Genomic DNA, 13,608 nt, shown 5'->3' on the forward strand with positions numbered 1-13,608 from the left:
TCAGGCAAATTAACAAATAATTTTATTGAGTATTCAATTTAGCACCACACAAAAGGTACACTGTGCTTTGTGTTGCCTTTAAGAAACATGCCAGAACACTTCCAAACTAGAAAAACTAATGTAAAAAGCTTTCTTGTTTATCAATGGAACTTAACTATTTGCTTTAGAGAAGCTACTCTGAAAAAAACACAGCTTTTGAACATAATGTTTTAATGGTCTTCCAGGCAGACTAAGTATTGTTCCCTTACCCATTAGCTTCCATTAGCTCTATTTCATGTCCTGGGGTTTGAACTTTGTTTAAAAAAGAAGAAAAAAATCACTTAGTGCAAGGTGCTTTCAAGAAAAGCATTCAGTCCAGAACTCTTATTAGCAGGTGCAACTCACAATGTACTAGTCACCTGCTAAATTCTGTTTCCTGAAAAGTAGAAGAATTTTGATCCATGGAAGTTGTATGAATTGGGCTCTACGACTCAGTGCCATGCACACCGAGAAAGATCTGGAGTCAGCTTTTGTTCTGGACTCAAAGATAAAAAGGTAGGTGACTGGGAAGGGTTATTTGGTCTACCTTCTCTTTCAGTACAGATTTTTATGCTGTAATGGCTTGAAATTTCAAATATAAGGTGCTTCTGAAGCCCATGTCAGGGGATTGGAACTAGATGGAACCTTTTTTAACCCAAACCATTCTATAAAGCTATTTCATTCTGAAGTATTTACTGGTCCCTCACTTAGCCAAGCTTTTGTTTCTTAGTCTGAATGGTTCAGATTTAAGTTTTCTATATTAACTATTACACTTACTTTAAATGGGCTTTATTTTTCTTTTTTTTTTTTAAAGTTGAGGTGAACTGGAAATATATCTATTTTGCCTGAACATGGAACACACAAATGTTTCAGACCATTCTTTATTTGATGCACCTTGCAGTTAGAGAAAGCTCAATTTGCATAAAGGGAACTTCAGTAAGTCAACAATAGTAGTAGAGCCATAGTCAAATGAAACTGTGGAATGGACCCCATGCTAATGCATATAAAGAGAGAATTGGAAAACAGCTACGCTTCCAGCTTCACTGACTCCAGTATGGAACGTGCTTCTTTATACTCTTCAGCTTCTTCCAATTCTTTTTCATTTTCCTGTAATCAAAAAGAACATTTTTGAGTACCCTGAAAACAACTGTTGTGGGATTAAATTTAAGAAGGTAAAAAAACTGCTAACAAATTTAAGGAGAAGGCTGAGGAACTCAACGGTGTTTTTGTCTTACTGGCAGCTTCTTCCTACACCTCTCAAGTGGATGAACTACAAAGCAGGGTCTGGGAGAGCAAAGTCCCTCCCACTGTAAGTAAAGATCAGGTTCATTACAACCTGAGGCCTGACGAACCTGAATGTACCTAAGTCTGCTGGACCTGACAAGATGCTTCCCAGAGTCCTGAGGGAACTGCCTGATGCAGTTGCCACGCTCCTCTCCATGATGTTTTGAAAGTCATGGCAGTCAGGTGAAGTCCTGAAAGACTGCAAAAAGGGAATTGTTACTGTGGACTATATGGTTCTTCACAACATCCTTCTCTCTAAATTGGAGAGAGGTGGATTTGATGGGTGGATTCTCCACTGGATAAGGAATTGGCTGGATGGTCACAGCCCGAGAACTGGTCAATGACTCAATGTTTGGATGGAGATCAGCAACCAGTGGAATCCTTTGGGGGTCTGTATGGTGACCAGTGTTATTTAATATCTTCATTAATGACAGAAAGTAAGATCTGTAAATGTGCAGGTAACACCAAGCTGAGTAGCTCAGGTGGCACACCTGAGGGATGCGATGCCATCCAGAGGGACATGGACAAGGTTGAGAAGTGGGTCCATGGGAATCTCATAGTATCAGCCCTGGTATCAGCACAGGCTGGGGATGGACAGGTCACAGCAGCCCTGCCCAGAAGGACCTGGGGGTGCTGGAGGGTGAGAGGCTGGACATGACCCAGCCATGGGCACTGACAGCCCAGAGAGCCAAACGTGTCCTGGGCTGCATCCAGAGCAGTGTGGGCAGCAGGGCCAGGGAGGGGATTCTGCCCCTCTGCTCTGCTCTGCTCAGAGCCCACCTGCAGTGCTGCATCAGCTCTGGGGTCCCAGCACAGGAAGGAAATGGACCTGCTGGAGTGAGTCCAGAGGAGGCCACAAAGATGGTCACAGGACTGGAACACCTCCCTTTTTGGACAGGCTGAAAGTTGGGTTTGTTCAGCCTAGAGAAGAGAAGGCTCTGGGCAGCCCTCACAGCAGCCTTTAGTACCTAATGGGGGCCTACAAGAAAGATGGAGACAGACTTTTTAGTAGGGCCTGTTGTGACAGGACAAGTATTGATGGTTTTACACTAAAAGAGAACAGATCCAGACTAGATATAAGGAAGTTTTTTACAGTGAGGGTGGTGAAGAACTGGGACAGGTTGCCCAGAGAGGTGGTAGGTGCCACATCCATGTAAATACTCGATGTCAGGCTGGATTGGGCTCTAAACAACCTGAGCTGAACCTCTAAGCAACTAAGTTGAAGATGTTCCTGGTCATTGTAAGAGAGTTGGAACAGATGATCTTTGAAGGTTCATTCTAACCCAAACCATTGGGTGAAATGAGGAATATATCATTTTTGAAAACACAACATTCTGTGTTACTCAAAGCACAGGTAAACTCTTTTGTCCTGCTTAAGGTCCCAGATAACGGCTGTCATTTGCAAGTGGATTTGACCTATGAATACCTTTATTTGATAAAGCCAAGGGACCAGTAAGAACAAACTTTAGAGCAGGAGTACTCTTATAAAAATGTTTAAGTAGACTGACAATTGAAAAATGTACTAAGATACAGTAGATTTTAATAAATGCATTGAAAGTGAGCTAAGCACAGAAAGCAACACATGAAGACTTCCAAATTCTTAACAACAGTAACTGCCCCCATTCTCTGTTTTAAGTATACATACTATGAATCAATAGCACCATTTCTGCATGCCACTGAAATTTAGACTGTCTGACTGTTCAGTAACTATTTGAATGACAAAAAGACCCTAAATCCTGCCAGGTACTAAGCATTTGTTTTGGCAAACAGTAGAGGAAGACTACCTGAGATTAGGACACCTTGACTTTTCCATTAAAAAAGTATTTGCATTTTAGCCATCACTGTATTTGGGACATAATTTAGGATATGTATTTTTAGCCTCACAATACCATTTATTGTGCACCAACACATGTAGCTGAATTCTTGATGAGAAGGCAACTTTTAAAATAAGCATTATCATCTCCAAATCTAGTGTATGTTCAGTGAATCTATTTATACAACACACTCTTTATTCCTGGAGGTATTTTTATCTTAAAAATCAGGGCAGTACTGCACACTTTACTAATAAAACACTAAGCAAGGAATCCTCTGACTTGTCCATAGCATAATAAGAGTGGTAATCAAGTGGTGATGTAGTAGTCAAGTATTTTGACAATTTCAGTTCCCTACAAGCATACTATATACATTTATACTATCTATAAAAACTAAAGTGGGTGAACTGATTTTTCTGATGATGGAACAAGCACAGGAGATCTGAGTCCATTTTCATAGTCTGGTATAAGTGTATGTTGAGCATACAATTCATTAAAGACAGCTTCTAACACACACAGTCTCCACAGATTGAACACCAAAAATACTGGTATCTTGTAAGATGCTGGTCTTGGGACCTACAGAAACTAATTCTTTAATTGAGTTTTTATTTGCTGCAGTAGTTTATCCAAGCACACAGGAACTGCAGCAGTTTTTGGTCAGTGGGGGTGTGATGCAATACTCACTAGTAGTTGAGTCAGCTCTGCATGTGCAACTTCTAGTCTGCGCTGGCAGTCTGGAATCATCATTCGTGACTCTTGTAAGATCTCGATCTGTGAAAATCAGGAGCCAATGAAATTAGGACATATTCCAGATAGAAACATTATCTTTTAGGGTAAGTTTTTATTCTGAAAAATCAGCACTTCGGTCATTATCTAGGTATTTCAGAGCAGTTGCACCTATCTTCTTGAATAGACTTCTTTTTTTAAAAGACATTCACTTAGTGTAATTGCTTAAAACTCTGTTAATTTACAGCACATTTCCATTCCATTTACTCTGTGCTTGGCTGAATATCAAGTATTAAGTGCAAGACAGTACTTAGAATAATCTTTCCCTTAGGCAAAAAGTACAGCTTAGTAATTTTTTCAGCATTTGTTACAAAGTCTATTTAAAACAAACTTTCTCCTGCTGTCATGAAGCAGCTTCATCCAAAAGGGGATCAGCTGGTTATATAAATATCTCCTGCATCTTTTGGGTAATAAAGAAAAAGAATGTTGAGATAATACCCCATAGAGATAATTACTGCATGAAAAAAGTTATTGAGTTATTGATCACATTGTGTGCAGACTGCAGGAGGCTCTGACTGAAAGACAAAGGTAAAGAAAAATGAAAAGCAAAGACCAGCAGGCTCATATTTTTGATGCTTATCATGCATAAAAAGTTATTACATATCCTTGTGCTTCATTTTAGGAGAAAGATTATTCTCACCATGCACTTTGAACAGAATTACTAAACTGGCACCCCACTGAATCTGAAAATCCTGCCACCTCCTAAAGAAAACAACGTCAGTTTTAAGAAAGGGAACATTTATTTCATGGAGCATTTCTGGATCTGAACACCAAACACTGAGAAGAAAAGATGTGCAGAGTTGTCAGTAATGTTACATCTATTTAGAAATGAAAATTTGTTAGATATTTAGATATTAAATATCTCCATTCAGGATAAACTGCGACAGAAAGCCTTCCCTTTTTCCTTCTGTCATTCTTCCATTGTACTGTCCTGCTAGTATTAATGCTGCTATACCAAAAGGTCATTGAAAAAGGGATGTTAAGCTGTAGCTAAGAATGCATTTATATATTCAGGAAGGCTTTATGTAACAAGATATTATCACCAAGTTTTTAAGTGTCGCTTAGTCCATTTGGTTTTGAGAGAGAAAACTTTAGTTTCTAATTTTACACTTTTTGTCAGTCAATATAACATCCATAGAATGAGATGTGCCTTAAACTGCATGAGATGATGCCTTTTGCTCTATGTAGTAGAATACCTACGGGAATGAGAATATCCAATAATTACTTCCTTGCACCACACAGATACTAAATGCTTGTGTACTGTAAAGCTGGCAGATAATATGAAATTAGTATCTTACTTGATATGTGCCACTAGATAAGTGACCTGGGAAGGCATGTAAATCTAGACTCTGTGAGCTACAGTCCCGCCTCCTCTAAGAAATAAACAAATCTACCCAAATCGTTCTTATCAAAACAACATTTGACTGATTTCCAAAGGGTTACCCAAGTTTTATTTACATATGCCAATGGTTATGTAATGAAGAATAAAACTCAGAAGGATGATAAATCCTAGAACTCTATTCAGTAGGTGCAAAAGGCTGGTGACTAGAACAGGAATTTTGTGGAACCATTATGATTTAACTTCCGCATAAACCACTTTCTTTTCAAGTAATGCTGATAATCTCAGATAAGACTATTTACTTTTACAAATACACATAATAAAGTCAAAAGTTGAAATAATTATTTAAGCTTTATGACTGGATTTTTAGAAGTGTTTATTCTTTAAATACTATCAAAATTCTGCCCAGCTCTTGGACAGAACTGTAAGGGTGATGAGCACGACAGCCACTCAAACTCCAGTGCCAGGCACTGCAGCCATTTCCATCCCTGTGACATGCACTGCGGCCACTCAAATTCCACTGACCACACCAGAACAATTCCAGCTCCAGCTAAGGACTATTGTTTAACCCCAGCCAGCAACTAAGTACCAGGCAGCTGCTCACTTGCTCCTGCCCCCAGACTAGTGGGCAGATGATAACAGGAAGGAAAGGGAAACCATGTGGGCTGAGATAAGAACAATTTACTAACGTTAAAAAATGCAGTAATAATGAGGGAGAGAGAGAGATAACAGTTTTACCAGCTTCAAAAAAACAGAAGCAGAGTATATTGATTTGGGTTTTTTTCCAAACTGACCCACATCTAACCAAGATTAGAGATTTAGAGATACGCAGATCCACAAAAAATTTGAAAGCAACAAAAAAACCCCAAAATAAAACAACATCCCCCCCCCCCCCCCCAACTCCATAGGGCCCTCCTTGCTCTCAGAAGGACACCCTAATACACTACTGGGTCACAGGGTATAAAGGCAGTATTCTTTCACTTGACAAGAGTGGTGTTCTGAACAGAAGAGGTGGGCTAAAAACCATGACAAATGTAAATGAGTCATATATGTACCAATTATGAACATAAAAATGAATATACAGTCTAGCTTTTAAATACTGTCACATAATCACTTGCCCATTTTCTGTTGCACAGATAATCCTAACAGTATGGATCTAGTCAAAGGTGGCAGAGATAAGGACAAGACATCCAGATAATTTTTTGCTAAAACAAGTGCAACTGGTATGAACTACTTTTCCTCAAAAAGTCTGTAAAACACTTGGAATCCATTGGCTAATTACAGCCATATCTGGTGGAAGGACAGGGACCTAAGAGGAAAAAAGAAATCTCTAAGTATCACGAACACCGAAGGTTCAAACGTTTAGTAATCCCACTAAATAAGACAGTACCACACAATAAATAATCATGCTAAGGCTACTGGTTGCCTAATCCATGTTTGTAACTTAAATCCACACCACTGCAGTACTTCTCATCTCAGCAGTAAATGGGAGTAGTATCAAAGCGCTGGGCCTTAGTAATATCAATGTGTCTCAGCCAGGATTATGGTGTAGGGATATAGGGAGTAGTACAGCACAGATAGTGTAGGAAGAAGATGGACATAGGGAAGGAAGGAACTCAAAGGAGATACAGCATTAAGGTGAATTTGGACAATTTTTTGTGGGGAAAAAACCCCCACAAATGCACACAAGAATTGTAGGAAACACAGTTTTATTACTGCTTTTTCCTTTCAGACCCACAGGAAGCTTTAACTATCCACAAATACAGGATACAGCAGTACACTTGCTGTAGGCAAGTTGTCAAATACATCGATCAAAAGACTCCTGAAGGACCTTGAAGGAAAGCCTCAGTAAAAAACTGGAGAACACTGTTTTGTTTCTATGGTGCTTGAGTGCTTCAAGAAATGGCAATGTGGCAACAACAAACCACCTACCACTTCCAGCATGAAAACTGATGGAGGAGGAGAAAACCCTCTAGACCTAATACCTTGGTATTTCAAATGAGTTTTCTTTGCAGCTCCTCTCAGGTAAGACCTAATCCTTCTAAATCTTTCTAATCTTCTAAAGCAGATCATTTTAGGACATAGAAGACATCAAGTCTGGAATCTGAAAGGTACTTATATCTGCTTAGATAAAAAGGAAAACACTCTTTGGAAAACAGAAAGGGGAAAGGAGGATCACAGTGATGCTTTTTCATAATTTGGTTTCTTTCCTAAAGTTTAAATGCATCTTTAATACCAGGTCTGTGTTAGGAATACAATCTTGTACTGGGAGAGAATTCCAAGTTGCTGGCTTTTCCGTAAACAAACTGTGCTTGTTAAGGATACTGTCAAAATACATAAGGAGAAGCCTTAGGTCTTCACTCACATTTCCACTGCCTCTTTACCAAGCATCCAGAGCTAGAATTCCTATTATGAAACAAATATCATCTATTCTTAGGGGAAAAAAATTCCAATTATGCAAATAATTAGACTGATGTAAAACTGTACATTTAATCTAATCTTGGTGAATCTGTGAGAAGAATGAAACTTTGAACCAGTCAGGTTGGGAAGAGCTAAGAAAGCAAAAATCCAACTAAACTAACCAGAATATTTCTTTGAGGCTAAACAGACACTTTAAAAGTTCCAGCACAATAAAACCTTCCTTTCAGCAAGAAGTCCTCCAGTAATAAGATCAACAGCAAATTACCATCTTTCACATTATTTTCTAAAATAGTAGTTTCCAAATGCATGTCTTTTTAGCTGTTTCAGATAGCATTCTTACACTCAACAATGCAAGAGAAAAATTCCAGTTTCCACAAATACTTGAAAAAACCTGCCTATTAGCAAGATGTACTTTATATACTCTTATGTACCTTTTGACATTCAGAGATTAAATTTTATGCTAAATCCACTGAATTTTTAATTCAACTGGAAACGACATTACTCAAGAAGTAACTTAGAACTGTAGAATTATGTTTAAAAACCTGAAAATTTACCACTAAAAATTTATCAGTAAAAATGCTGCCAGTTAGCAAAACCACCAGAGTATATCTACAATCCCAGAGAAAGGAAACATGGAGCAGATACCTTGCTTCTCCCCGGCTCACAAGTCTTAACATAAAGCATGAGCTGTGGAAGGATGTTTATTTATATATGAATACCAACAACCACAGAAATACAGAATGCTACAGATTTCTATCACAAGTCTGCACTCAAATGATACTGTGTGAAAATTTTCTATTAAAGTAGTATTATGAAGTTCAGTGGAAAGTCTTTATATATTGAGAATGATTATAACTGTGTAGAAACTAAGACTTCATTAAGACAAAATCCACAGGGAGGTAGAACTACACTACTTCTTGCTACCCAGAGAAACTATAAGCAGAATTTGCACCTGGTGGGATAAATCAGAAGTATTTTAATATTTGTAACCGTAACAAAGTCTTCTTGCATGCTACAACGGAATCTTCAAATTATAATTTTGGTCAGCATCTACCAGCATTGCAAGAAAACTGTCCTTTTTTTTGTTTTTCTGGTATTGAACTTGGTCCTCGCTATGCAAGTTTTTCTGGACAGTTCAGGTGAGGGCTGGCATGTAACAAGTGCCAGCCACCCCAGATGGTCACTGCCTCAGCTGGAGAACACCTCAGTCCACTGGAACCGTGAGCTGCCCCAGTGCATAAGGAGCTAGGAGAAAAATACTGAGTCAAACCCTATTGTTCTACAAAGAGACTGATCCCTCATTACAAACCAGACGTGCCCTAAGACTACATATGCTGTAGGAATGGCATTATTCACTTTAAAGTGAAATTTTCCATATTCATTTTTGCATGTAAGACTTTATGTTCTGAGTTGTAACTAGAAAGCTAAATGAAAACAGTGCTACATCAAGAAAAAGTATTGCTTTTAAGCTTTTTACAAATCCCTCCCTGAACTCTGGATTGATTTGTGCATATATATAAATACAAAAATACACAAACACACACACACACACATATGATTTAGCCAGTACCTCAGCTAAACTAATAGTTAAAACTGTTCTCCTAGTCTCCAGGTGCTGAATTTGTTCCCATCCCCCAAATGTTACTTTTCATTACCGAAATAAAGAATATATACAATTTTATTTTAGAAGTTATGCACCCTAGAATAGAAATTAGAGATTATTAACTAGAAGCAATTCTTAAAATGTGTGACTACAATTATTTTTTCTGAAAAAACAGCTCAAAGTCTTTACTGTATCCAAAATATTGTTCTGAGCAATCTCTCCTGGCATTATATAATGGTCTTTGAAGTCTCCAGATTTTTAGTAATCTAAAATATTAACAACTTCCAAAATGCAAAGTGCACTAAATAAACATGAAGTGAGGATGTCATTGGAGGAACTAATTGATTTCAACATGGATCAGGCAATTTCTGAATGAATCAAGACTGTTTTCTGTGAAGGCTTTTGTCATAGGTCTCTGACAACACCTTCCAGCAGTATGCAACAATTCCGGCAGAAGTTCACAGCCAGCGCTGTTTTTGACTTTCATGGTATCTTGCAGGTCACTGTGGAAATACCATGATGGAGTCAAATAATCTGATGAATAGGCAACACTAAAAATAGGAACTGACTTCATTAGCTCTTGTTAGCCCCAGTTCTTCAGAAAGGCTACTGTTTTGTAGACTTTCAAGTCTCATTTTGGTGAGGCAGAAGACAGCTCTGCTCTATAAATACAAATCTTTATTTGTATACAAATTCTTTATTTGTATTTCATTCCCATGGCATAATGAAAGCAAGACAGGACATAGACATATGAACTGAAACATGAATTTACTAAAAAAGTTGGTTCAGCTTTTTCTGAAAGGGCTTTCTCCTATTTTTTGTTATTTTTGTATTTGAATTTTGTTTAACCTATTCTTCCATTGTTTAAAAATAAAGACAGGACGTCAGAAAGTACGTTTATGACTATTAAGTAAAAATAATTTTAGTTTACAGTTTTGATTTCTGTGAAGATTTGAGAAAACAAATCTGGGAAATACTTTGAGAAAACACATAATCAAAAGGTAATATAGTGAGTTGAAAGAATACAAAGACCATAGTGAAACACACACATTTCACACTTCTGTAGAGAATAAACACCAGTCTCCCAAACCCACAACTTCTCCTTGTGAACAGGAAATGAAACTTTCTCCTCCAAAAGGGTATGCACCAACTGTCTGCTATCCTTGTCGCACTACCCTTGTGGGAAACATTCCAAGAAAAAATGTAATCATACTGTAATAGTGACACTAAGCCATACTGTTGAGCAGACCAAAATACAGCATGCCCCCTCCTAATCTACAATTTCGCTACAGTCTCCAGCAGCTCCACTGCTGCGTACCCACTGCTCTCTTTCTCTGAGCTTTGTGATTTTACCTAAAGGGCACTGGTGTACTCAAGAGCTGAAATGTTACCCCTTCATATTTACTCGCTTGCTGTAACCATTTGCAGCTAGCAGCATATCCATCCAGACCATGTTTACTACAGGTTCTTTGTATTTCTGAGAAAGAGTTTGTGATGGCCTCACACACAGCTAGTGAGTAACAGCCACCCTGACACAAAGTGCCAAGTAATACAGACACATAAGCTATAACCCTTACATAAAACACCTTAAAGAAGTTTCTATGGCTGCTTTTTATGACAGGATTTTAGTCTAGTATTTATATAACATGAGTCTAGAGAAAAGTACAGAAGATTCCTCTACCTAAAGATGACTACGATTAAATGAAAATAAATAAGGATTTTATATAACAAGTTCTAGGATAGTTTACCTGCTTCTTAATTCCATAATCATCACATGCTTCAGCTTTCATTTTTTCAATCTTTTCTTCTTGCTGTTTTGCTTCTTTTTCATACATAATTTTTTCTTTTGCCAGCCTGCAATTAACAACCAAGTGATTGTGTTAATCTTGTTCTATCACAGTAAAAAGTTACATCAGTGATAACAGCCCCCCACTCAAAAGCTACAGACCTTGAAGACAATATGCAGTTTTTCAAAAAAAAGGGCTTTTAACCACTGCAAAAAAACTTTATCCAGGAAATGACAAATCTAGCTGTAATATATAAAGTGTATTTTCTCCACTCATCTTGATGCTGCTTTGGGTGTCACAGACAAAATAACAGTTCCATAACTTATATTACAACAATTCTCTTTACTTCCTGTTTTTCAAAGGAAAAGGAATCCATGTTTTATTCTTAATAAAGGACTCATACTTGGAAGCATGATACTTTTTGCTAACAAGCATAGATTCAAGAGTAATGTAAGTAAGGTTTGAAGGTCAGAGAAACATTACAATAGTCTAATGTAATGTCCTACAGTAAGTATTACATTGCAATCCCATTATCAAGCTTCAGTATTTGTTGTTACTGCAATTTTGCTGTTGCATCTCCAGCTTTATTACATGTATTCATTAGGTGTATGTTAGCTTTCACAATAGTCAGTATGAACCAAAACATCTTTCAGGATCTGAAAAACACTGGAACAATGTCTCTTTAACTAGTTCAGGACTAGAACAAACATTGGGATACTACTGCAGACCTGATATCATGCCGAAGAAAATCCTTCCCCAAACAAGAATAAGATCAACATACATAAGACTGTTTGAAGAGAATTTAACGTCCAAGAGAACATAATCAGATCCAAGAGGCAAGGAGTATATTATACAATGAAAAGAGAATAAATAAAGGTCTAGTAGTGAGCTTCATGACCACATCAGTGCAAATGAATTAATAATTTATCACAGTTTAGTGCCCAACCAGGAGTCCTGAGGATGGACAGAATGTTACTGGCGTCTCAAGAACCCCTGTGAACTGAAGCTGCCACAAAAGCATCATGGCAGCTGTATGGCAAAAACAATTCCACTGAGAATGTACTGATAATGCAACAGCCGGAGCTCTCCCTATTTTTTACAAGTGTTTATTTCCTAAATAAAAACAGCCCTAAGCCATGTCTCCACAGAGTCAGTCTAAGCTGGGCTGTAGCAACACATACCTCAACTTATTTTAGTCCTGGTGGAGTCACACAACCAGAGAGGGCCACCAGCCCTGCAAAGCACCTTCAGCTGTGTGCAGAGCTCATACTCTGGGTATTGACCAGGCCAATTTCTACAAGTAAGCCAAGTACCAGCTTTGAGAATTACAACTGGAGAAAGACAGGAGCCTAATTACTAATAATAAATACACTAAATGAGTGGCTGTAATTCCAACAGCTGGAACTAGTTCCAGTATCAGCATCAGTAAATATTGATTTAATAGAGGATAAGTTAATTGTTTGATCAAGGTTACCTGATTTAATTCCACACAGCATTAGTTGCTTTGCTACTTTTAGGTTCCAAAAAAGTTAATTTTAATCAACCTGTGAGACAGATGACTTTTTTTGAATGAGAACAGCAAAATCCCTGGTGGAGCAAAGCGAGAGGTATGATTGAACAAAGTTTTTATGTGATTCACTTACTGAATGTGTATACCATTGGAACTAAAGGCAGCTTACATTGCTGAATGGAACATTTTACATAATTTTAAATTTTAGCCAAAAGGTTCAATGCATGTCATTATTTGTATTTTCACATTCACATCTCCTTCTATGCACACTAACTTTTCAAACTGACTGTTCCCTCAAGTTTGCATATTTTCATCAAACATGCAAAGACTGCATGTTCTCACCTAGTTTAGAACAAGAACTTTTGCCTACCTTTTCCACATCTGGATACTAAAGAATTGCATCTGTATTTACTGACCTATTTCTGTAGTAGCTCTAGATGTCAGAAGAACAACTTGAAATATTCTGCTTTTTAAAAAAGATACACAAGGAATCGGCAATATGAGAACATTGTCTGTGGCAAATTTCCTGCTGCACTTTGTTCAGGACTCATATTTATCTAAGTTAATATTCCGTTTATCATTCATAAGATGTTGATACCTAATGATATTAAAGAAGTTCTGATTTGAAGACATGTCCTGTACTAGATCCTTTCTCTAGATGTCATGAAGCCATTTCTATCACATATGTCGGTTGGGGAGACACTAATTAAGTTGATATTTTGATTTGAAAAATAAGTGAAATTTCATAATGGAGAAGTGCTAACACTAATCACCTCTTAAAAATTTCAGCAGATATCTACACAAAAATACCTGCATGGTACTTTCCTCTCTTCTTCCTTTAACCCTTTTCTATCTGGAAAATAAATTCTGGGTTGGGTGGGGTTTTGTTTGTAGTTTTTTTGTTCGTTGTTTTGTTTGTTGTTTTGTTCAGTTTTTGCCGTTTGGGGGATTTTTTGGTTGGTTCATTGGTTCGGGATTTTTCAAAAAGATTAGAATTGATGCAAACCAGAATCTTCACATATGGTGTTACCATACACAGTGAACAGAGT

At 37.6% G+C, this 13,608-nt stretch overlaps 1 protein-coding gene across 1 annotated transcript in view; it reads right to left on the reverse strand.

Moving 5' to 3' along the window:
* Nucleotides 1–13,608, reverse strand: part of TBCA (tubulin folding cofactor A) — a 27,291-nt gene continuing 13,683 nt past the window's right edge. Inside the window, exons 2-4 of the mRNA XM_066180769.1 lie at nucleotides 11,011–11,116; nucleotides 3,798–3,884; nucleotides 1–1,125 (exon numbers count right to left, since the gene is read on the reverse strand). Of these exons, the coding sequence (XP_066036866.1) occupies nucleotides 1,045–1,125; nucleotides 3,798–3,884; nucleotides 11,011–11,116 (274 nt within the window). The 3' untranslated portion in view covers nucleotides 1–1,044. The remainder of the gene's footprint in view (nucleotides 1,126–3,797; nucleotides 3,885–11,010; nucleotides 11,117–13,608) is intronic.

The sequence above is a fragment of the Chamaea fasciata genome, unplaced genomic scaffold (genome assembly GCF_029207755.1).
Source record: "Chamaea fasciata isolate MVZ Bird 193981 ecotype frontalis unplaced genomic scaffold, bChaFas1.0.hap1 SCAF_4, whole genome shotgun sequence".
NCBI classification, from domain to species: Eukaryota; Metazoa; Chordata; class Aves; order Passeriformes; family Sylviidae; genus Chamaea; species Chamaea fasciata.